The following is a 27,007-nucleotide window of genomic DNA, read 5'->3' as shown; positions in this document are numbered from 1 at the left end:
AGAAAATAAACATAAGTGGAGGAAGAAACAGAAAATTATTGAAAATTAGTTTTTCAGGAATAGGACAGACAAATCAATGGGTTTAATGGTGATAAAGGAGCCAAGAAATATTGCGCAGTGGGAAAAGATGAATAAACAGGATAGCAGAGAAGAAAGGTAATTGTTAGGTACAGTGGAGAAGGATGAAGAGCTGAAGGAACTTAGATTAAGTAGCCACGAGAGAAGTGCTAACTACAAAACTGAAGACCTTGCTAACTACATCTTCAATCTTCAACATTTGCTAACAGACGTCCTTAATATCCGCTTCCTGTACCAAGAACAGTCATTAGTCACTACTCGCAATATTCCATATTGCTCCACCATTTAACCTTGCCTTCCACCATCCTTTCTTCACTCACAGCAGAGATGCAAGTTTACCTCTTTACCTACCGCATGCAACAGTTAGGTATCTTTATTTCTAAACGTTTACCTACAAATCCAAGGCTCAGTTATGTTTAATCGCTTCCCTCCTCCCTTAACACAGCTTCATCCTACTCTTTTTTCACACATTTCCTCTGCACACCTTTTATTATCCCTTTTTCTACCTTCCCATATTCTTTAACGTATTTTCCACATTTGTTTCCCACATACATAACTATAAAAAACGTAAACTAATCCAACAATCAACATCGAACTCAATTATCTATCAGTGAAAAACATCATTTGGCACTCAGGATGACTTCAACCAAACCAAACCAAACCACAAACCATTTCAGCATTATTCACACACGCTAATTATCCCATACACTATTTACTCAAGCTCTTCTCTAATTATCTCACGAGGGAGTTAGGTCATTTATAAAATACGATATACGTTTTTTTCCCTAAACCACTTAATACCCTCAACCCCCTCCCCATAACTTATGTCCATATGTCAGAGCCAGTATTAGTGCCACCTGAGGTACCAGTTTGACTTACAAGATCTATATAAAGTGTATTAGAGTTTGATACGCTTTCCAGAAGAGCAGATTAGGATTATTACATTGTACTTAATATTATATTTACCTATGATGATAATTGGTTCTGAATGTATGTTCTGTGGCTTCTCTTGCCTCGGCTGGAAAATGGTCAGAGAGGTGACGCGAACTATTATATTTCACTGGGCTTTTAAGTTTTAATGGAAGATCCTATTTTTTATTTTCAGATAAAGTTATTCGCATTATAATTAGCTGAAGCATGCAACTGTTGCACGAGAAGAATAAACTGAAAAATTTAAAGTTATAATCATCTCTTTTTCTAAAGCAGGGATTCTTAACTTTTTTACGAATACAGACCCCCAATGGATTGCCCAGTATGTCCCTATATCTCCTTCGCCACACTGTCGAAATCATCACCATCAGTCCTGTTACGTATAAGTGTGACTTTAAAAGATGTCAATAGCTTGGTTTTACTTTACTTATGGATATCTAGTAAAAGAACAGCTGATAGTTTATTCTAATGTAAAACAACTTTTTTTAAAATTGTTCAGAGATCGAGTCCCATAACCCCAGTATTTGGTTCCCATACCCCCAAGGTGTATGTATACCCCCGGTATACATACCCCTTGGGGTATGTATAACGGGGTTATACATACCCCAAGGGCGAAAATACCAAGAATACTTGTATGTGATTTTTTTTACAGTATTTATACAATCAGATCAACGTTTCAGTTTCTTTAAACTGACTCTACATTTGCAGGTTTTGGAGCACTACCATCTAAGAGAAGATGATCCCCATCCTTCAGGCAGAACATTGCGGCGTAGAGCCGACAAGGTGTGTCTGAGCTATTGTGCAACTCGAATTCAAGACTCAAACTTGGTATCACATTATAAACATCGACTCTTGGATAACCTCCCTGAGAACTTTTGAAACCAGATAGCTAAAATACTGTCTGATGGAGAGATACCACAGTTGCCCTACCACAAATAATGTCGAAACATTTTTACAGTGAAATAAAGCTGCTTGATGACAGTGCAAAAGAAAAGCTTACATTTAAATTCGCGTCAGAAATTTCATTAAAGTCAATGAGGCAAGACCCGCATCAATTCAATGTTTATAAGGCATCTTCCTTGAGAAAGCAAGTTCTTGAGAGGCCAAAACACAAGAGCACTTGAGAAAATCTGGAAAGTAGCTGTCAGGAAAACGGATAATAGTGTGTTTTCCATTGTGAGCAGTGAGCTGGTAGCTGCTGAAGGCTACTTTCATAGGTCTTACACACAAAGGATGCAGATGCTGCAACACCCAGCAATGACGCTGATGGAGAGGGAGACAATGATGCTAGGGAGGCAAACAATGATACTACAGAGGAACAGTCATACAGTAAACTGTTTACATTTATCAAATAATTGTTTGACAATCCGGCTGTAGTACCTCTCACTGACCTCGCTTCTTGACGGGTGCTGGATATGAATGCTTTTAGATTCACCCAAGCAAAAGCTTCAGCAAAGAAGCACATAGGCCCAAGCTGGAGTTTGGGTGAGCACTTAACACTTTCCTGAATGACAAAGAAAAAAAACTTTATCCTAACAACCATTATATGTGTGATCTTGCAAAAGAATATCACACACTCGAAATAGAATTGCAGCTTATAAAATCAGTTATGACTGTAGTATAGTATAAGTATGTAGATAAAGCAACAATGATGATCAAAACATAACTTTAAGAATGAAGCTGACAGTCAAACATTGCCCCCTAACATAGAACTGGAGCACAAGAAAAACAGCATTCTAACTTCAGTGATTCAGTTTCTTTATACGCTGATGACAACCACATCCAAATGCGTAAACCTAAGAGAATGCAACCCCTTGACGAGTCCTTTAATCAGGACTTGGTTAATGTCATCAAGTGTGGCTTTTAAAATAGTCAGGGAAGAATATTCTTCTCTGCTGCGAAATCACTATCACGAAATGTGAAACTGACACATTCCGAACTCAGATATACACAATAAGAAAAACAATTTACTCATTAACTTGATGACTTTGTTGTTTTTAGATTAACTCTGTTTTGTGACTTTCATTTTTGTTGTAGTGGATCGGCACATTTACTACCTTATAAATGTGACAAGACTACACGTTTAAATACTTTTCATATGAAATTATCATTTATAAATAAAGACCATTTTAAAACTAGAATTTACCACCATAGATGGCACTGATAAGTGAAAAAATCTAATCCTGGCCAGTGGATTACCGAGACCTAAACTTGTAGCAACCACCACATCCCCGAACATTACCACACTCCCAGGACTAATACACCCTTAAGCCTTATCACCACTCCCCTCCCAACAGCCCTATAACCCAAATAACATAATCCACGCTCACTTATTCCCCAACAAAATCAGACACGTTGGTAGACAAGAATATCTACGTATTTTATACATGCATACATTTGGTAAAAAAAAATCCAAAAATTTAATGAAAACTAGATGGGAAAAAATAAGAGAAATCACAGTTTCAGAAATCAAGTTACCTGATATCATTACAGATGGAGTTTTCCAATGAAAGACTGCATTAAAAAAAAGAAGAAAAAAAAAAGAGGATGAAGAGGAATAGCATTTCTCGCAAGAAAAAAAAAAAAAGAGTGAGACCTTCAAAAAAGTCACTTTCGGGCCGTGACAATTTCTGGGATTTTATAACTTGCTTATTAGCAAGGTAAGGCCCCACGGAGCATATTTGTCATTTTGCAGGGCGATTAAAAACGTCAACTCAGTTTTATAATTACGTTCATTAAACAGTTTTATAATTACGTTCATTACAGTGTAATAAGTTTTCGTGTGAAAAGTTATTTGGTCCATATGTTAAGTGCAGCTGTTAATTTCGTTGTTTGTTAAATATCCTATCTGAAAGGTATGGTACGCCACCATTAACAGTGAAAGAGTAACTTATATTGTACACCAGTTAATTCCGAGAAAGATAAACAATTATAGGTCGGGAGAAGTGTGTGTTTGGACAAGATAACGTTGTCGTAGCTAGAATACTGACCAGATACTGGGTCGAGGAAAAAGGCCTGTAGTACCACACATTCCTATAGCTATTGTGTAAGCAATATTTCTTTAAATTTACGAACACACACACACACACACACACACACACACACACACACACACACACACATATATATATATATATATATATATATATATATATATATATATATATATATATATATATATATCGTGCCGAATAAGTAAAACTTGTGATTTTGGTTTAAATAGCAATGCACTTCTTGCCGAATAGAGCAGGCGATAATTTGTGTATGCAATAATTTCGCAAAAATCATTCTGAATCTAACGAAAAAAAATATATTTCATTGTGATTGTTTATTATTAAATTTTTGTAAACTTGTATAAAATATATATAGTTGGACTAGGCTAAATTAATTTCCGCTTCTTATAATAAGGTTAGATAAGTTTCCTAAGGTTCTTTTGGTACAAAATCATTAATTTTTATATTAACATAAATGAACAATATATATCTTTATATGTGTAAGAGGAAATTTTAGAAAGGACTTAATTTAAAATGAGTTCTAGTTAATTGATAAGCTTTACCTATTCGACACGACATACATATATATATATATATATATACATATATATATATATATATATATATATATATATATATATATATATATATATATATATATATATATATATATATATATATATATATATATGAAATAATATCACAGTAAACAGGTGATATCAGAATATGCAAAACAACCACTGTGAAAGAATAGTGAAATTCCAAGCGGTTTCGTGACTTGTAAAATTATGGAGTTTCTTAATAATGTGAGAAGTCACGAAAGCGCTTGGAATTTCACTATTTTTTCACAGTGGTTGTTTTGTGTGTGTATATATGTATGTATATATATGTATACATATATATGTATATATATATATATATATATATATATATCATAATTTTAAGGAGGTACCACCTCTAGAACTGGACATGGGACCCTCATCCTCAGAAAAGAGAATAAACGTATTTCAGGGAAACTCAAGATTCTCCCTGGAGCTGTTTGAATATTTTCTTCTACCATCCCCTTTATTCTATAGTCTATGTGAGCTTCATTTATAAACAAAATGCATTAACAAAGACACAATGGAAAGGAAAACAACATGACATCTCAGAGCCTACATTTCCAATACTTCATCCAGATCCCAGGCGGTGATCCACGTGCCCAGAATGCTGCAGTCATTTTCTCTCTGAATTCCATCTAGGAGTCTCTGAAAGAGAAAGGTGGTTGCTCTGTGGTCCTTGGTTTTTGTGATGAGGATTTCACTCAACTCTTTAAGGAATGTTAGGGCACACTTACCCCATGCTCCAAGGATCTCTTACTCTACTGGGATGAAGTTACTGCAAGGTGGCAGCCCTCCATATTTGTGGATCTTCTGGGTCTCCCTGAAACTGGTGGCTCCACCCCCCCCCCCTCTCAGCTTCGGAGTATGGGAAGTAGGTGTCAGCCAACGTAGAGGCACAGGTATAGTCCCATGCAATCTGCTTACCATCCTTCCAGGGTTGCATAGTAACTCCTGGGAGTTTTTGACTTCCATCAGACCTCACTACTTGGGTTTCCCGTTCAGCTGGGCAACGGGCTGTGGCAAGACTTCTCTTGATGTCACTGACCTCATGTCTAGCATACTTCCCTTCTGATGTTTGACAGACGAGACTGTGTAGTCGGAATTGATCAGCTAACGCCCTGCCGCAGGTATTCCTATGTTCGGTGAGTATGGGGGCGGCTAGGCGAAAAGCGTAACCAATCCGAATATCCTGTGAGTCGAGTCGAATGCCCAAGGAGGAATTGGGAACAGTTAAAAGGAAATCTTCTGAATGCGGTGCCTTCACTGCTATGAGACGAGCTTTGTATTTCCCTGAAGCGTTGTCCTTCCCTGAAGCGTTGTTAAGCATTGTGGAGGCTATTTTTTTCATGATTGGGTTGTCCCAGTGGGACTGTTTGTGCATTTAGGAGGAGCTGGTTCAATGAAACTGGGGTCTTGAGCTCCTACTGCGCCCCTCAACCGTTCGGGAACAATCAATGGAAGCCATACATGCATTTTTTTTAGGTAAATTCTGCAATATATAATCATAGGTCATTTTAAATTTATTTAATAGGACTTAATACAATTACATAGATTTCCGCAGATTTGTGTCAAAAACAAATTGTGATTTTTCTTAATAGGCAGAAAACACTCTTGCCGAATAGTCAAGAAGACATTTAAAGAAAAAGATTTTAACATACCCATTAATAAAATCTTGTCCTCAGAAGCCTAAAATTTCGTATCAGCAAATGGAGCTAAGATCGCAAACCTCAGATAAAGATGTTAAGGTGTAAATTAACTGAGATGTAAATTGCCAAGAATGCATCTTACAGGGGTTGTAAATTGCCAGAGATGTAAATTACCGATGTTAATTACCAAGGATGTAAATTACAAGGAATGTAATTTCCCATTAATGAAAATTATACACCCAAACAGGTGGCGGGGACAGCAGGAAACACTTGATCAACACTAAGACCATGAATACTCACAAGAATTACACTGTTTAATGGAGGTGTAAGATGGGTACTAAAATTATCGAAAAACTGTTTTGCACTATTCGGTCGAAAGGTAAAGATGGGACCATGAGCTGGAGGCAAGAGTAACAGCTGACACTCACTGGAGGTAAGAGTAACAGCTGACACTCACTGGAGGTAAGAGTGACAGCTGACACTCACTGGAGGTAAGAGTGACAGCTGACACTCACTGGAGGTAAGAGTAACAGCTGACACTCACTGGAGGTAAAAGTAACAGCTGACACTCACTGGAGGTAAGAGTAACAGCTGACACTCACTGGAGGTAAGAGTAACAGCTGACACTCACTGGAGGTAAGAGTAACAGCTGACACTCACTGGAGGTAAGAGCAACAGCTGACACTCACTGGAGGTAAGAGCAACAGCTGACACTCACTGGAGGTAAGAGTGACAGCTGATACTCACTGGAGGTAAGAGTAACAGCTGACACTCACTGGAGGTAAGAGTAACAGCTGACACTCACTGGAGGTAAGAGTAACAGCTGACACTCACTGGAGGTAAGAGTAACAGCTGACACTCACTGGAGGCAAGAGTAACAGCTGACACTCACTGGAGGCAAGAGTAACAGCTGACACTCACTGGAGGTAAGAGTAACAGCTGACACTCACTGGAGGCAAGAGTAATAGCTGACACTCACTGGAGGCAAGAGTAACAGCTGACACTCACTGGAGGCAAGAGTAACAGCTGACACTCACTGGAGGCAAGAGTAACAGCTGACACTCACTGGAGGCAAGAGTAACAGCTGACACTCACTGGAGGCAAGAGTAACAGCTGACACTCACTGGAGGCAAGAGTAACAGCTGACACTCACTGGAGGCAAGAGTAACAGCTGACACTCACTGGAGGCAAGAGTAACAGCTGACACTCACTGGAGGCAAGAGTAACAGCTGACACTCACTGGAGGCAAGAGTAACAGCTGACACTCACTGGAGGTAAGAGTAACAGCTGACACTCACTGGAGGCAAGAGTAACAGCTGACACTCACTGGAGGTAAGAGTAACAGCTGACACTCACTGGAGGTAAGAGTAACAACTGCTACGTTTTCTCACTCCATCTTTGTTTATTACCTCGATTGCCTCCTCCTCCCTTCGTTCCTTCCCTTCCTTATTCTTTCCCTTCGTATTTACCCTTCCCTCCCTCTCTTTCCTTCTCCCTTCCCTTCCTCCTTCCGTCCCTACCTCCTTCCGTCCCTCCCTCCCTCCCTCCCTCCCTCCCTCCCTCCCTCCCACCTTCCGCCCCTCCCTCCTCCTTACCTCCTCCTTCCCTGATCGTGTCAAAGGGTCATCTTATTCATTTACTGAAGTTCGCATTGAATGATTTATACTGTCGTTCACTGAATGATTTATACTGTGATTCTCTGTGATTCACTGTGGTTCACTATGGGTTACTGTGGCTCACTATGGTTTAATGTGGTTCACTGTGGTACACTGTGGCTCACTATGGTTTAATGTGGTTCACTGTGGTACACTGTGGCTCACTATGGGTTACTGTGGCTCACTATGGTTTAATGTGGTTCACTGTGGTACACTGTGGCTCACTATGGTTTAATGTGGTTCACTGTGGTACACTGTGGCTCACTATGGGTTACTGTAGCTCACTATGGTTTAATGTGGTTCACTGTGGTACACTGTGGCTCACTATGGTTCACTATGATTTACTGTGGTTCACTTTGGTTCGCTGTGGTTCACTGTGGTTCACTGTGGTTCACTTTGGTTCAGTGTGGTTCACTATGGGTTACTGTGGCTCACTATGGTTTAATGTGGTTCACTGTGGTACACTGTGGCTCACTATGGTACACTATGATTTACTGTGGTTCACTTTGGTTCGCTGTGGTTCACTGTGGTTCACTGTGGTTCACTTTGGTTCGCTGTGGTTCACTGTGGTTCACTGTGGTTCACTTTGGTTCACTGTGGCTCACTGTGGTTCACTATGGTTCACTGTGGTTTACCAGATTCCCTGTGGTTCACTATGGTTCGCTGTGGTTCACTGTGGTTCACTGTGCTTCACTGTGGCTCACTGTGGTTCACTGTGGTTCACTATGGTTCACCGTGGTTTACTGTGGTTCACAGTGGTTCACTATGGCTCACCGTGGTTCACTGTGGCTCACAGTGGTTCACTATGGCTCACCGTGGTTCACAGTGGTTCACTGTGGTTCACTGTGGCTCACTGGGGTTCACTATGGTTCACTGTGGTTCACAGTGGTTCGCTGTAGTTCACTGTGGGTCACTGTGGTTCACAGTGGTTCACTGTGGTTCACTGTGGTTCACAGTGGTTCACTATGGCTCACCGTGGTTCACTGTGGCTCACTGTGGGTCACTGTGGGTCACTGTGGTTCACAGTGGTTCACTGTGGTTCACTGTGGTTCACAGTGGTTCACTATGGCTCACCGTGGTTCACTGTGGGTCACTGTGGGTCACTGTGGGTCACTGTGGTTCACAGTGGTTCACTGTGGCTCACTGTGGTTCACTGTGGTTCACTATGGTTCACTGTGGTTCACTGTGGTTCACTATGGTTCACTGTGGTTCACTATGGTTCACTGTGGTTCACAGTGGTTCGCTGTAGTTCACTGTGGTTCACTATGGTTCACTGTGATTCACTGTGGTTCACTATGGTTCACTGTGGTTCACTGTGGTTCACTGTGGTTCACTGTGGTTCACTATGGTTCACTGTGGTTCACTGTGGTTCACTATGGTTCACTGTGGTTCACTATGGTTCACTGTGGTTCACTATGGTTCACTGTGGTTCACAGTGGTTCACTGTGGTTCACTGTGGTTCACTATGGTTCACTGTGGTTCACTGTGGTTCACTATGGTTCACTGTGGTTCACTGTGGTTCACTGTGGTTCACTATGGTTCACTGTGGTTCACTGTGGTTCACTGTGGTTCACTGGCTACAGACAACATGTGATAATAAACATCAAAGTGGTGTTCTTCAGTGTTTTTAACTTTATTTTACTTGCTCTATGTGCTTTCAGTATCATTTTTGCAATTTAAGTATTCTTGATGCTGGTAAAGGAGCTGTCTTCTCTTCCTCGGATCAAACTTGATTGCCTCGCCTTTCCCAAAGCAATATATGATCCCTACGAATATGGCGCTTCTCGGTGAATAAAATAAAATAATTATCCAATAGTTCGCAGTATGTTGTCCTTCCCACTTCCTCCTCATTCCTCTTTGTTCTTCCAATTCCCTCCTCATTCCTCTGTTGTTCTTCCCACTCCCTTCTCATTTTTTTTGTTCTCCCTTCCACTCCTTTATCATTACTCTTCTCATTTCCACTCCCTTCTCATTCCTCTTTATTCTTCTTCCCATTCCTCTCTGTCCTCCTTCCCTTCCTACATCTTTCTCTTTTTCCCCACCTCTCCTTCATCTTCCCTTCACTTCCCTTCTACTAGCCCCTCACCTCACTATTTCCCCTTTCGTTATGAGACATTAATTACCACTTCACTTTTGCATCGACTTGACGCAAAAAGAGGTTCATTAAGCGAATATTTTTTCCCAGTATAAAGTCGCCCAGCCGAGTGTAATTGGCGCTTGTTGAGTAAATTTGGCGTCTTTTTATAACGAGTTGTTGTGTGTCACTATGTCTCAGAGTAGGGGGGAAGGGAGGGAGGGACAGGGGAAGGGAGGGAGGGAGGGAGGGACAGGGGAAGGGAGGGAGGGAGGGAGGGACAGAGCACGGGAGGGAGAGAGGGACAGGGGAAGGAAGCGAGAGAAGTAGGGAGAAATTGAAGGAAGGAAAGGGGAATGGAGTAGGGGAAAGGCCGGAGGGAGGATAGGAGGGAGGGGGAGAGGGAGGGAGAGAAGGGCATCGTGCAACACAGTCTATCATTATATTAACATGAAAGTGCTCTGTAGTTGGGTACCATCATAATATAATTTTAAATCTTAAACTTTGTGTGTGTGTGATTATGGATCTGACAAGGTGTGACTGTTTCCTGCTTTCTCTCGTACCCCGTATGAGTGGATAAAATCACACTCGGTGGTCAGGATGAGATCCAACACGTAAGGAATAAGATCCTGTTTGCAATTCCAGCGAGATGTGAACGTGATAAGATACTGTAACCTGGGATGTTGCTTTCAATTATGTTAGCAGGTCAGGTATCTCCCTGATCCCTGATGTACATATTGTTCTAGTTTATATCAGGTATATTTGTCACACATTATCGCTATCTCGTTGTAATTTATTATAGATTTAGTTTCGTAATATAGGAAAGTGTTGTCTACGTTGCTTTAACGGAAGATGTATTGAAAGGAATATAAATTTTCCTCGCTTTGTATTGAATTTCGAGATGCAGAGGTCAGACATTTCTTCATTTGTTTTTTGGATTCCAGTCGAATGTAGCATATTGTTAACTTGTAAGGTCGCGCCATCTTATTATTTGTGTGTGTGTGTGTGTGTGTGTGTATGTGTGTGTGTGTACTCGCCTAGTTGTACTCACCTAGTTGAGGTTGCGGGGGTCGAGTCCGAGCTCCTGGCCCCGCCTCTTCACTGATCGCTACTAGGTCACTCTCCCTGAGCCGTGAGCTTTATCATACCTCTGCTTAAAGCTATGTATGGATCCTGCCTCCACTACATCGCTTCCCAAACTATTCCACTTACTGACTACTCTGTGGCTGAAGAAATACTTCCTAACATCCCTGTGATTCATCTGTGTCTTCAGCTTCCAACTGTGTCCCCTTGTTACTGTGTCCAATCTCTGGAACATCCTGTCTTTGTCCACCTTGTCAATTCCTCTCAGTATTTTGTATGTCGTTATCATGTCCCCCCTATCTCTCCTGTCCTCCAGTGTCGTCAGGTTGATTTCCCTTAACCTCTCCTCGTAGGACATACCTCTTAGCTCTGGGACTAGTCTTGTTGCAAACCTTTGCATTTGTGTGTATGTGTGTGTGTGTGTGTGTGTGTGTGTGTGTGTGTGTGTGTGTGTGTGTGTGTGTGTATGTGTGTGTGTGTGTGTGAGCATTATTTAAAATATTGGGTAAAGACAGAATTGTTTCTGCTGCAAAATAGTTTCTTGAATTAACCAAGGAATTTAGCAGAGTAATTATATCTAGACCTTGAAGATGCATACTCACATAATTGATTCGCTCTTTTTGGGAAAAAAGTAAAAAAAAAATATGTCAGCTAATTGGATTTATAATAATAATAATAATAATAATTTATTATTATTATTTAAAAAAACACAAAACAGGTGTGTCATTCAGCGCTGCCTGGGATGGGTTGCCTTGTTAAAGAGTTAGAGGTGTGAACGGTTAGTCTAATTGTAAAAAAAAAAAAAAGGGGGGAGTCAGAATTTATGTAAAAGGATTCTGTTAAAAGCAATAGCCATAGAATTTACATGAAAATTAGAACACAGTGAGAGACGGACAGTTAGATGTGTTGGAGAAGCGCAAAATAGTCTCTCTGTTCGGACAGGTAATGAATAGAAAATTCACTGTCAGTACGTCCCGGTGAGTAAGACGGAGGGATGCTTGGCGTCTCAACCTGTGTGAGTCTGGTGTGTCTAACCTGTAACCGGTATTGCACCGATTTTTCAACGCGGCAACTATGCAGAGAACATGGGCAAGAACGCAAATGCGGTATGGCAGAAAATGGCTGGTTGCTGACTGAGGACAGCAACTTACCTGCGGTCTCAAAGGCGGTGAAATAATCCTGGAAAATCGTTTGAAAATGGGAATCCTCAATGGAAAATTGAAAAATCTTAAACTGAAGCCTTTAAGTTAATTGTGTAGGATATTAGTACGGTCATGGACCTAGCAAAACACGCTCTCTCTCTGTTTATGCTGAAGGTGAGACGCAAGAAGAGGAATGAGATGTGGAGTTAATCTGGATCGCTGAAAAGGTGCATGGAAGTGTAAAGGAGAGAATACGGAAGCTGATGTGAACGGGATGATAATTATGAAAAATAGAAATGTGAAGCGAGACCCTAGCTGATAGCATTTCCCTGGAATGAGATTTAAGGCTTGACTGAGATTAGAAGTTCTTGGTCAATTTGGTGGTCATTCAGTTATCTTCCAGGCACTGTGAACTAAAGTGTGAAAACTTTAGTTTAATTGTCCGAAGAAATGTAGATGAAATGGAGTCCAGCGAGGAGGTAGTCGACAAAAAACATGTGCTATGGAGGAAGCTCGAGTAAGCTTGATAGCAATTTGTTGAATCTTTTATTAATACAATGTATATAACAACCAGTAATACGTTGTAGTATTATAGAAGATAGATAATAGCGGTATAATGTTATTTTAACAAGAGACAAAATACAGATTCAGATATTTGTTATTGCTTCAGTCTTCCTGAAATATGCAAATTGCATGCTTAACATCTTTTGTTTAATACGACTTTTTATAAACAAATATTTAGGTTTCTATTTTTTGGGGATTATCCGTTCCAAAATATATTCTTAAATCGAAGATATTCTGCATAAACTATACAAATATCTAAAAACGAGAACTATAGCAGAAATAAAAAATAAACAAGGCTAAAAATAATGAAAAGTTTTCACACCTGTAATTTCTCCCGAAGGTGTAATCCGCTTGAAGTGTTCAGTCATTGTGAAAGCTTATTAAAAAGGTGTTTTGTTTATTTTGAGATTCAACGAGAATGAACAGTGGGAGCTACGTGGAGGCTTTGGTGAAAGGTCAGCAAACTGTTGTACTTAAAGCAAAAGAAATCGATGGAATAAGCCGAGAGAGTGAGGTACGACAAGACAACATCCACACATCCGCAGGAGAGTCTATGTACACAACCCGCATATAGGAGAGAGGAGCTTACGACGACGTTTCGGTCCGACTTGGACCATTTACAAAGCCTATGTAGCAAAGATACAGATATGAATATTGCAACAGAGATAGTATTAGTCGTGACATGCAAAACATGACAGGAGTGTGTTCACCGAGTAGTAGTGTTTGTTCTCACGAATACGTAAGTAACATCGCCGCTGGTGTTGGGGAGAAAACTGTAAATGCGAACATGACAAAAGACTGGTTGTAAAATTCTGAAATCAGTGTTGAGGAGAAAAGTTGTGTACTTTTGTTGAATGTATCGCTCAACAAGAGCAAGTTATATCAATGGACACAAAATTTTCAGCTAAAATCAGAAGTGAACTCATCAATCTAGATCCACGGTTACAAAATCAATGTTTGGTAACAGCAAAGAAAAAAAGAGTTACAAATCTTAAAGAATAAATATGCACACAGTGTACGAACAGTTAAAATTCCTGTTTCTATTTAGGATATAATATCCCAGATCTATTTATTACTGTAAAAGAGTAAAAATAAATTATTCTACAATTAGTTCTAGGTTAGAATTGTTTTCCTTCTAGATTGGCTGTAAAAGTAATATCTATACTGTATTTAAATTTCTTTATGAATGGTTTGTATCTGTCAAGATAACTTCGTTAAATCACTTCCACCAATAAGGTTATAAAAATCGTGTTCCGAGGATAAGTAGAATGGCAAGTATTGTTGGCAAGTAGGTGGATAGTAGGTAGTGACAAGTATGGTAGGATGGCTGATACTGACAAGTATGGTAGGATGGCAGGTACTGATAACAAGTAAGGTAGAATGGCAGGTACTGACAACTATGGTAGGATAGCAGGTACTGACAACAAGTATGGTAGAATGGCTGGTACTGACAACTGTGGTAGAATGGCAGGTACTGACAACAGCTATGGCAGAATGGCTGATACTGACAACAACTATGGTAGGATGGCAGGTACTGACAAGTATGGTAGAATGGCAGGTACTGACAAGTATGGTAGAATGGCAGGTACTGACAAGTATGGTAGAATGGCTGGTACTGACAACTATGGTAGAATGGCAGGTACTGACAACAGCTATGGTAGAATGGCTGATACTGACAACAGGTATGGGAGGATGGCAGGTACTGACAACTATGGTAGGATGGCAGGTACTGACAACAATCATGGTAGAATGGTAGGTACTGACAACAAATATAGTAGGATGGCAGGTAATGACAAGTACGGTAGAATGGTAGGTACTATTGGCAAGTATATGATACGATAGGCAAGAATTACTGAAAGGCTTGATAAGATGGAAACAGTGGGCGCCTTTTGAAAACAAAAAAAAAAGTTAGGGTAAGCAAATGTGGCGAGTAAGATTTTACACAAAGCCAAAGTATGAATAATAATAAATATGTTTTTTTATAAATTCTTAGCATTTTAGAAATAGCTCAATTAAAGTTTTCTCGAGCTGTAAAATTCTAACTTACTCAAGAGGTTTCATAATAACTCTCTTTCAGTTAAGACACATGTGCAACATCTGGTTGTCTTTATTGTAGACGTTTCGCCATCCAGTGGCTTTATCAATACAGATTCTAGGACATAATTAGAAGACAGTAGAACTATATACAAAAGATGAGGTAATAAATCCCTCAGCCTTGGAGTTGGTGTTGAGAGCACCGTGGTGGAAAAGATACTGGAGCAAAGGCAAGGAGACTGCCTTTACTACCACGCTGCTCTCAACACCAACTCCAAGGCTGAGGGATTGATTACCTCATCTTTTGTATATAGTTCTACTGTCTTCTAATTATGTCCTAGAATCTATATTGATAAAGCCACTGGATGGCGAAACGTCTACAATAAAGATACCCAGATGTTTCACATGTCTTAACTTTCATCTTGTCGGTACTGTATACATTTCTTGCACAACTATTTCTCAATTCATAGAAGAGTAAAGCTTTGCAATCTTTATTGACCTTGATATTTTTTTTTTTGAATTCTTTTTCAAAGCGGAGTACCTTCGCTCTGCATCAGTGGTACTTAACCTTTTTGAGTATCAGTATGACTTCGAAAAATGTTAATATCTTGGTTTTTATTGTACATGTGAATAGTTGAGAACAGAACATTTGATAGTTTATTCAAATCTAACAATTTTTTTTTCAAATTGTTCAGAGATCGAGTCTCATACTCCCATTATTTGGTTCCCATACCTCCAAGGGGTATGTATACCCCTGGTTAATAACCCCTGATCTACATATACATTTATTTCCGGGACCATTTAAATTGACTCATTTAGCTCTAGGAAATTCCGATTTTTTTTTGTTTCACTTTTCTTGGTTAAAAAATTCAAAACTGTGATTTCTGTGTTATAGTTACACTTCTGTTACTGAAGAACAAGTGAAAAAGACACTTGTGTTTAATGGGAAATCTTTATTACGATGCTTCGTCCATGACCAGACTTCATCTGAATACCATAAACGTATATACACATCATACAAGACAGGATGTCCACGTAGTTTTGTATACATAATAAATTTCTCTCCTGGATAAAGAGTGGTAACAAATATTTTCCCATCAGGCGTTGCACTGTTTTCACTACATGACTCTTGCCATCGTTTGACTACTGAAAAGCAATCTCATAAAATTTCTTTCTAAACCCATTGAATGATAAGCTCAGTAAAAGCACAGAGAATCTTAATGAATGCATATTTGGAAATCTGTTTTTAATGAGGTTAATTATTGTGTCATGTTTGTGAGGTGCTGCTTGTGGCTGCGATCAGGGAGAAAGTAGACACTGACGAAGACACTGCATTTTTCTTCCCAACTTTCTAGCAAAATGATATTTTTTTACTGACTTCAATAAATATTTTTTTTTTTGAGGGACAATTCCTGCATCAAAATACTTTTTCACAGGATGTAGATTCATCCAAATCTTTTTCTTTAACGTTGATTTTCGAATAATTGTTTTATCTTGTATATTACGTCTGGCAATGGCATATCATTTTGGTATGCAATGGAGGGGGAAGATAATATTGAAAATGCAATGTTGCGTATTCCAGGGAGAGATTTTCAAGTGGGAAAGGCTCCTGTCTAAAAGGACCTTTAAGTTTAAATTCATTCGTTCATGAAAAATACTGTATAAAATTAAATTCTAACAAAAAGCTATTTTAATGTTGAAGGTGAGTTTTTCATAGGGTAAACAGTGCTTACCATGTTTCTTATAAACACGTCACTGGATGGCAGGCATTCTTGAAAGGTATGGTAGAATGGCAAACTTTTATTTCCATTCAGTTTTGTTTCCATTTTTTTGCGCAAGATTGGGCCTCAGCAGTACCGTAGTTTAATAAGTATTTTTTGCGAAAACCATACACATTCCTCATACCGGGTAGAAACTTGACCAACATTGGTTTCCGTAATAACAAACTCTTCCATGTGTATACTGAAGCATGTGTTTGATGCTCCTAATTTGTTCACTCGCTACCTTAGAAGTATGACAAAACAAACACACCTGTCGACAACATCCTTTGTGGTGAACATATTCTTGATGAAGAGCCGCCAGCAGCTTCCACACTCGCATCTCTTAGCATAGGTCATTGTGACTAATTAATCCATGTTAATCTGTTAAACCTTTAATCTGGGAAGCTACCTTAAGCACGACTGCACACCACCGCTCTTAGCGTAGAGAGAGAGAGAGAAAAAAAAAACAGAAACAGAGAGCAAAAACAAGAGAAAAATGACAAGATTTGGTTGGAAAAGTTACGTTGAATAACGGAGTGGACGATAAGGACAGAAATAACAAGTGAGATGGGATGCAGACTCTGGTAATGATGATAAGAGAGAGAAAAAAAGAGCTGATGGAAATATAAGAGGAAAGACAAGTTGGGCATCACAGAACGATGAGAAAAACTAGAAAAACAACTACGCTGATAAGCAAATGCATGAAGTGAGGAAGACTATTATTTATTGCCTAGTAACGTTGTGGTTGATAATAAACGAGAAATAACGATGATGAGGCGAAGTAGGTGAGGAACAATAACAGTGTTGGTAGCCCAGAGGAGCACTGATAAGAGTGTAAGAAAGAATGATAACGGCGGAGCAGTAACAACAACAGTGATGAAAACAGCAGAGCAGAAGCATTAGAAGTGTTGATAATGAGGGAGCAGTTGCGCTGGTGCAATGAGCAGTAGCAACAGCGGTGAAAACGACAGCACAGGAGCAGCATCAGATGCATCATCGTTGATAACGACAGAGCAGTAACATCTGTAACAGTAACATCTGTAGTGAAGAAGCACCAGAAGCAGTAGTAGTAATTATAAAAGCGAAACAGAAGCAGTAGTAGTAGCACTGACTGCGGCGATAACAACGGAGCAGTAGAAGTGGGGGACGAGTGAGGCGGCAGAAACAGCAACACTCAGAGCAGCAACAGCAGTAGCAGTAGCAACAACAACAGGAGAAGCAGCAGCAGAAACGGCAGCAGTAGAAGCAATAATTAGCTTTTGTTCCCACTGTATAACTCTCATATAGAATAGGGTAACGGCACGCTACTGATATACAAAACTTTGCTAAAAAAAAAGAAAAAAAAAGAGTAGCAGCAGCGTCAGCAGCAGAAATAACAACAACAATAACAAAGGTTTATGGTTATGGAAGTGGTGTAAAGAAGAATGATTGGTAATATGACGTGATAAAAAGCGTAGTAAGTGAGAAAAACTTTGCATATGAAAGGTTTTTACAATGTAACAAAGGAATACGAAAGCAGGAGTATATGGAGAGGAAAAACATTTAGAACGCGTAATGAGGGTGTGTAAAAAAGAAAGCAAATAAGAGAATGAGTGAGGCTTTTACCAACAATGTTTTCTGAGAAAAAGAAAAATAATGGAAAGATATTAATATGTTGGATATGAATGAGGAGTAAATGCACTTGACAGTGGAGGAAATGGAAAGATGGAGAGAACAATCTGAGGGGCTGTTAAATATTGTTGAACTGGTAGGGACAAGATCTGGTGGAAGTAAGAAAGAGCCAGGCCAGTGTGTGGACCAAGTGTTTGAGGCAATGGATAGGCTGACTTAGGGAAAGTAGTTGAGATAGATACTGAAATTAGGACAAGTATTGTAAACAGATTGGAATATAGTTTGGAATGGCTGGAGTATTTGTTTAATATATGCATGAAAGAGGGAAGGTACCTAAGGTCTGGCAGAGAGCATGCATAGTTGGTCTTTTGCATAAGGAGAAGAGAGATTAGTGTAAGAATTATTGAGGAATAAGTCTCTTCAGTATACTGGAAAATGTAGACAGAATTATTATTGCAAGAGTTAGGGGACAAACATAAGTGATGACTGCATAAGGAGAAGAGAGATTAGTGTAAGAATTATTGAGAAAAACATGTAGACAATATAGCAAAAGGGGACAAACATAGTGAGGAGATGTGAGAACCAAATTATCACATCGTTATTTATTTGAACAATACCAAAATAAGTGTGTGGAGCTGTTTGATGACAGACACATATGCAACACTTTGGTATTTTTATTGTTGTAACGTCTCTCCTGTTTCCACTGTTACACTTGCCTGTATTCAGTTGAATATAGGCAAGTATAACACTGGAAACAGTAGTAGTATTGAGGTGATCAGACCCTCAGCCTAGGTAGGGGATGGTCGTTCCCTCAAACCTAAAACAGTGGTTGTCGGCCAGATCTAATATACTGTAGTAACTGGAGGTAATATCAGAGTAGCGTGGCACATTACTGAAAGGTCATGCTAAACAGTTTAGGAGAGAGGTTCCAGAAAACTTACCCTGTAGAAGATACTGTAGTGTTGTGTCAGACAAATATATTATTGGTTGAATATGTTACTGACTAATGAGCCACGCTTACTGCACTCACTTCTGCTCAAGTATATAAGGTCTGGCTGATAGGTGTTTCAGACTTGAGGAACTGGCCACCGCCTACCAAGGCTCAGGGACTGATCACCTGAGAACTACTACTAGTCTTTGACTTAAGAGACCTGTTGTACTGGTGAAACGTTTCGGCAATAAAGATACCAAAGTGATACACATATAATTTTTCAATTTATCTAAATTGAAAACCATCAATAATATAAGGAACCGTTTGGTGCATATAAGGATTTAGAAACGTGGTGGATAAGGCTACACTGTGGCGGGGGTTGCAAATGTTAGGAATAGGTAGAAGGTTATTACAGGCAGTAAAGAATTTTTGAGAAGAGTAAGGCTCCGTAAAAGGTATGTTGGAGAGATCATTTTCCAGTATAAGTATCCCTTATATAGGAATGTGTAATGTTACTATGATTAACATTTCTCTAGACAGAGCAGTAAGAGAGGCGAGTTGTCAAATCTGGAGAAAGGTGTGCGCAAGATAGCTACTGAATGAACAAAGGGAATGTATTTCTTTCTGTGGGTTACATTATCTTGAAGGTAAACTGCATATGTGGTAAAATAAATTATAAGAGCTATAAGAGAAAATATTAATGATAATGAATCGGTTAACATGTTTTCATATACTTTTCCAAATGACTAATAAGATATTCATGACTTTCTTTAATATTTGATGGTGTTTCTTCCCGACTGTTTTCTTGTTTCCGGCTTTGTTGCCGGAGGGTGGAGAAAGGGTTTTCTTTTTCTTCCTCAATTATTACGTGTCCAGAGGAGACAGTAGGAATATCTTAAGCATTTATTCTGCTGCTAATTGCTGCTTGTTCGTACTTCATAGTGCACGACCTTTTCATCATTAAAGGACATGCAACGAGATGTATTCTTAAGTTAACTTTACCTCTAGTATATTAGGTATGATGTAAAGGGGCATTCCTGTCTTACGAATTTACTAACTTTCTTCACTAAGGTGTTTGAGGAGGTAGATCATGGTAATGAATATGATATTATGTATATGGACTTCAGTAAGGCTTTCGATAGAGTTCCACACCAGAGGCTATTGAGGAAACTTAAGGCATACGGAATAGGAAAAAAATTTTTCTGGGTAGAGGCATGGCTGACAAATAGGCAGCAGAGAGTTTGCATAAATGGGGAGAAATCAGAATGGGGGCACGTCACAAGCGGTGTTCCACAGGGGTCAATGTTGGGCCACTTGTTCACAATCTACATAAACGACATAGATGAGAGAATAAATAGCGACAAGCAGATTTGCTGTTGACACCAAAACAGGCCGTCCAATTCATTCTAATGAGGACAGATCACTCCAGGATGATTTGAATAGACTGATGCAGTGGTCGGAGAAGTGGCAGATGCAGTTTAATATAGACAAATGTAAAGTTCTAAATGTTGGACAGGAAAATAACCATGCCACATATAAACTAAATAATGTAGATCTTAATATTACGGATTGCGAAAAGGATTTAGGAGTTCTTGTTAGCAGTAATCTGAAACCAAGACGAGAGTGCATAAGTGTTCGCAGTAAAGCTAACAGAATCCTTGGCTTCATATCTAGAAGTATAAATAATAGAAGTCCTCAAGTTGTTCTTCAATTCTATATATCTTTGGTTAGGCCTCATTTAGATTATCCTGCGCAGTTTTGGTCACCGTACAAAGGACCCTGAATCTGCACTCTAGAAAGTTGTAGAATTAAGCGACGTGTCTGACCTCACTAGGTCAAGGCATCGGTTTAAGCCAGTGGGAGAATTGGAGCTCCCTCGCCTAGGCCAGTAGGCCTGTTGCAGTGTTCTTTCTTATGTTCTTCTTATAATAAAAAATGACATCTTTCTGAACAATGTCATTGGAACAAATTTTCGCTCTATGTAAAGCTTGATCAAATAAAGCTCTGCACACTGTGAAATTTTATCCTAATAAGAGGTTGTTCGTCAATGTAAGTCTTATAAATTAGTTTTGCTAAACTTTCCTCATGATAGCTGAAAATAAATAAAATTATGAATTCAAGAACATTTTAAACTGGCATTTACCCTAAGAAAATGTGTGTGTGTGTGTGTGTGTGTGTGTGTGTGTGTGTGTGTGTGTGTGTGTGTGTGTGTGTGTGTGTGTGTGTGTGTGTACACTTAACTATTTGGGGTTGGAGATTGGGTCACAGCTCCTGGCCCTGCCTCTCCGCTGATTGTTACCGGGTTCCTCTTCTCCTGGCCTTGAGAGCCTCATTATACCTGTTAATGCTGTATATAGAAACCACTACTACCACTTCGCTATCCAGGACATTCCACTTCCTGACCACTCTGAGAGTAAAGAAATATTTCCTTACAAACCTGCATCTCGTTAGTTTTCGACTTCCAGCTGCATCCTAGTGTACCTGTTTCCCACCTCTTGAACAGTCTGCCCCTGTTGACCCTATAAATTCTTTTTAGTAATTTTATACCTTTTCAGCATGTCACCTCTTGTTCTTCTGTCTCCTGACGTCACTAAATCTATCAGCTTCTTTAGTGTTTCCTGAGAGCAAATACCCCTTGTCTCAGGGACTAGTCTCGTTGCTAACCTCTGCATTTTATCCAGCAAGACGGTGCGAGTTCCACAATGGAGCTGCATACCCCAACTGATATATACAGAATGCGTTTTTCGTTTTTGAGGATTGTGGAAGCTAATCTTAGATGTAACAGATGCATATCTATTGCAGAGAATATTAGGCTGAAGTGCTACCCAGGTAGCATGCTCGGTACTACGCTCATCCCAGATGAGTGGGCGCTGACCTTGGTGTGAGCCTGTGGGTGGGAACTGACCTTATTTTGCACGTGTGGGCAGGCACTGATATTGGTACTGATGGGGACTGACCTTGGTAAGGGCGTGTGGGGGGTACTGACCTTGGTGTGGGCGTGTGGGTGGAGGGTTGCGGTGCAGGTGAGCACTAGAGTGGAGCCTGTCTTGATGTAGAGCTCTGAGGGCCCCATGATGTTCGCTCCGGCCGCTGCTCCATCAAGACGCCGGTCAAGAGGTCACCGTCGAGCATCAACGTTAAATGGAAAGGTCCAAGGTCCAAGGTCCCGGGTCAAAGGCCAAAGAAAGAGAAACATGTTAGTGTCTAAGGCCCACGTTGATCTTGTCAATTTCCCCATTATTCATAAAAAGATTATTGATACTGTATTCACAAGGAAGATGTGAAATACAATTAGAAAATATAGCGATGAACGATAGAGAAAAGGACTATGCAAGTGAAGCAAATACTCAATATGGAGAAGCCAGAGGCGGTGTAATGAGATAATTTCGACATAGTCAACATATCAAAGCATTCACATAACAACAGGTCACTACACAGCTCACACATAGCAGATAGAAACTTAGGTTATCATGAATTTCTTTCTCTTATGTGCGGGATTATTTGTGGATTGTTCCAGTCACGGTATTGTGCCTTCTTATTCATTAACAGGTGTGGCCGTTCCTCTCACTGATGAGTCTCTGGTCTCATCTCTCACACACTGAATGTCTATAAACATGAATTTTATTATTCGCCAACATTTAGGTGAAGACACTCGCTAATAATTAGAATGCATACTGAAGAGATACTCTTAATAATTTTGTTTTACAAATTCAACATTTGTAACGTGTAAGAAAATTATACATTTGTGAATAAATTACTAGAGCATACTAATAGATAAAACTAAAAAAAACTTCTTTATTAAAACAATGAAAGAGCCATAATACTGAACCACAGAAATTAACTCTCAAGTGTCTGTATCAAGACACAAACTGCCGCTCAAGAAAATTAAAAAAAAAAAAAAAAATTCACAACTAAATTACATATTTTTATAGTGTTAGTACGAAAACAATGTTGCGTAAATTACTCGAAATTACTTATCAAATTAACTACTGAAATTTATTCAATAAATGTTTTACCATACATTGTAAAAGAAGCTAATTGTGAAATATTATTACAAAAAGGTGAAAACTCTATAAAATGCCTCATAGAAAAGTCCTGTATGGTATATAAAAGTAAGTATTTAGCAATGTGACTAGTTAATAGTCCATTAACTAGCTATTAACGGGTTATTTGTGTATTGCTCTTCACGGTATTGTCTCTCTTTATTCTTAATGTAAAGTGATTTGATAGCTTTATCTTATTAAAGCTTTGGTTTTAACATGAGTATGTGCGAAGACACAAGTAAGTTAACCTCATGAAATATTGTGGATTTACTTAAGAATCTAAGTTTTATAATGAACTGTGTACTACCAACGAGCGACCTTGTTTGTTCAGTACAGTCACAGAGGTGTACTGCCTCAACTACAGAGCAGCACTGTCTCAGCTACAGAGCAGCACTGTCTCAGCTACAGAGCAGCATTGTCTCAACTACAGAGCAGCACTGTCTCAGCTACAGAGCAGCATTGTCTCAACTACAGAGCAGCACTGTCTCAGCTACAGAGCAGCACTGTCTCAGCTATAGAGCAGCACTGTCTCAGCTACAGAGCAGCACTGTCTCGACTACAGAGCAGCACTGTCTCGACTTCAGAGCAGTACTGTTTCATTTCACGGACGGAAGTGATTAGCAATAATAATAATAATGTTGCTCTGGTTGTTGAGTCGTGCTGATGGTTGTTGTATCACAATCATATGACTTGAGGTGCACATCAGGTGAAACACCGAAGCTGCCTGTATGTGCCTGGCAAAACCGAGAAAGACACTAATTATGGTAAACTCATCAGAGTCCACCAGGTTCTTGTGTATGACTTAAATCATACCTGTCAGTGAGCACGCATTGTCAGCAATGAGTTATCAAAAGTGCGAACGTGCCAAGAAGCTAGAAAAATCCAGAGATTCACCACTTTATAAATTCAGAGCAAATACAGATGACGAACGAACAAAGTGCTGGATCATACAACAGGAATAAATAAGAAGCCGAGGAGACACTATAACGATATACAAGTTACTCATTAATAGAGACAGGAGATGAAACGATCTAGATGACGGATGTAGTGAAAGCCGATTTCATGCAGCTTTAAGAGCAGATAAGATAGGACCGTTGAGACCAGGAATAGATTGTGTTTGTCCTTGAGCAATTGAGAGAAAGGGCCAGGAACCGAGCCTCGACCTCCGAAACCAAAAATAAATTACAGCCACGAGAGTACACACACAGGCACACGCAAGCACGCACTCAGAAGCATACAACCTTGAACAATATTCAGCAGTAAGACGTCACCAAAGTTACATTAAAAAAAGCTAACTTGTGATTAAAGAAGTTTCTCTTGACATGACCTTAGAAAGTTTAGTGAGGAGGAAGTGAGGGAGGGTTGCAGAAAGGGAGGATGGGGGGAGAGTGTGAAAAAGAAAGGGAAAGAAGAATTGATGACACAGAGGATAGAGGGGACACAAGGATGATACAAGAGGAGGAGGAGGAGGAGGAGGAGGAAGAGGAGGAGGAAGAGGAAGAGGAAGAGGAAGAGGAAGAGGAAGAAGAAGAAGAAGAAGAAGAAGAAGGAAGGAAGGACGTGAGTGAGTGAGTGATTGAGTGAGTACATGGAGAGACATATAGCAGAGGATTTGGGGGTTGTCAACCTAGGTTATCTGCTGAGAACTATCTTCCTAAGTCTAGATTAAGGACTATCGTGCATTAAGTTAGACATGACTAGTAATGCACCCCACCCATCACTCCCTGAGGTTCTGCCAACATAAAAACAGGCAAAAGTATATCATACATCATATCATATATACTTGAAAAGTGGCATAGAATTTATAGGAGAGATGGAAGTAGATGGAAGGCATGGGCTGTAACTACTACTACTTAATTAGAACTTTTACGATATTAACTACTGATCGTCCTGATGCAGTTGCTGAACAAACTTCAGGAAATCGTTGGTTTCACTTTCCCTAGCATAGTATCTAGTTCAGTCCTATATCTGAACATAGTCTAGTTGGTTCTAAAATGACTCTGCTGTCTTCTTGTACCACTTCAGTGAGTAGTTTTGCCCGGGGAGTCCCGGGCAAAACTACTCGTTAATTTCTTCGTTCCTAAAGAACGAAGGTGGTGTTGGCTTTGCTGTGATTGTCGTTGAGGACAATCACAGTTACCAAGAGAATCCTTTGTGTTCTCTGCGGAGCTCCATGCAATCCTTGCTGTTTTGTCCTAATACCTAGCTTAGTTAACTCGGATTCCCAGTGTGTTCTATCTTGCCTGGACCAGTACACTTCTGTCCACCATGTGGTCCTAAAGACCCAGGAGTGAACAGCGTATCTCCACACGTGGCATAAGTATGTAGAATTCTGTGGGTGCCCGGATCTTGTTGGTGTTCCTGGAAATAAACGGGCGGACGCCTATTCAAAAGCTACCGTAGGGATCCCACACTACAGCAGACTTTTGCCTAATACTGACTTAATAAGCCATATCACAGACGTGTCATGGGAAGTGGCAATCCCGGTGGGCCCTGCCGCTAGGAACATGTTACACAGGGTTCGGATGGACATGACTCTTGCCCTCCTCCTTCAACATGAATCGTCACTTTAAAACGAGTTCCTATCGATTGAAGATTGGAAAAACGCGTCTCCCACAGCCACCTGTTAGCAGGTGCTGCTGTCCCTCTCTGTGCAGCCATTTAAATATACATTTAAATGGCATACTTCCTACAAACAGAAGAAAAGGCCACACTGCAGAACAGGTTTTTATGGAGACAATATTTCTCTTGGTATAGAGGTTAACCAAGTCATACAGAATATACAAAATACATTAATGAATATACTCATGGTAGATGTGCAACGTGAGATCTCTGCAGAAGTGAACTAAAAAAGACTAAAGACTAAAGACTAAAGACTAAAGAGTAGCGTCCTGTATCTTCTAAATAAAGACTGTAGTCTCTGACAAGCTGGATTCAGCAATGTCAGTTTTCCAGTGGCCACAGAAAGAAAGTGCATTTTGCTCTAACTGATTTGATATTTGCAGTACGTTGGTCCAGTTGGTTCTTGAAGGACTTACTGCTTTTAGATTTATGTCTTCAGTGGGAAGGACATTCTAATGTTACATATCACTACCAAAAAAAAAAAAGAAAAATAGCCTTTACCCGCATTAATGTTACACCTGAGAAATGGTATGGCGATACCGACAAGATGTGGTAAAAGGTACTTAGGTAGAGTACAAGACATTTAATATAGGAAAAGTTTCGCCACAAATGGTTTCTTCAGTCATAATACAGATAAAACTAAGAAACGAGTATATATAGTGGCAGGAGTCAGGTGAGAAGCCCACGATAGTAGAAGTAGTACAATTGTGGTAAGATGGGTTGGGTTTGAGAAGGACTTGTCAATATCATGCTACATCGATCTCCAGAATGGGTAATATCTTGTTGATCAGTATTTTGGTTATAGTGTAACTTCCGGAATTTTGATGGACAGTGTTACTGACAGCAGTTAGGGCAGCCTCTTACACTTTCTTCCTAAATAACTAATCTAGCCTCACTGAACATTTTTGTGTCCAACATCAACCCCTGTGTTGGACACGTACGTTTCTACGGTCATCTCGGTTGTAAGCGGTTTTTATGTCCCCTGATCCTAATATCCAGAGATCTGGCTGTTTCTCCCTCATATACTTTGTTACTCCCCCTTCCCCCCCCCGCCCCCCACATACACACATGGCAGTGTGTAAACTCCTGCGGTCGTGCCAGAGTCATTCTTGGGTTTTTGTTCTAGGTTTCTAATACTAGTTGAAGAGCTGTTGGATATTTTAACAAGCATTCTGTCAAGTCTTATAGAAATATTAGTCACGACGTCGCTGACCGGTAAAACGATGTAACTTGGAGGCT

General features: G+C 39.8%; 1 protein-coding gene across 1 annotated transcript in view; it reads right to left on the bottom strand.

Moving 5' to 3' along the window:
- Positions 1–27,007, bottom strand: part of LOC128686738 (opioid-binding protein/cell adhesion molecule homolog) — a 429,758-nt gene that overhangs the window by 186,764 nt on the left and 215,987 nt on the right. The window contains exon 5 of the mRNA XM_053773771.2: positions 22,090–22,193. Within this exon, the coding sequence (XP_053629746.1) occupies positions 22,090–22,193 (104 nt within the window). The remainder of the gene's footprint in view (positions 1–22,089; positions 22,194–27,007) is intronic.

Source organism: Cherax quadricarinatus, chromosome 7, assembly GCF_038502225.1.
Source record: "Cherax quadricarinatus isolate ZL_2023a chromosome 7, ASM3850222v1, whole genome shotgun sequence".
NCBI classification, from domain to species: domain Eukaryota; kingdom Metazoa; phylum Arthropoda; class Malacostraca; order Decapoda; family Parastacidae; genus Cherax; species Cherax quadricarinatus.
Note: the sequence above shows the minus strand (reverse complement) of the source record. Positions and strands in the feature narration are given on the sequence as shown.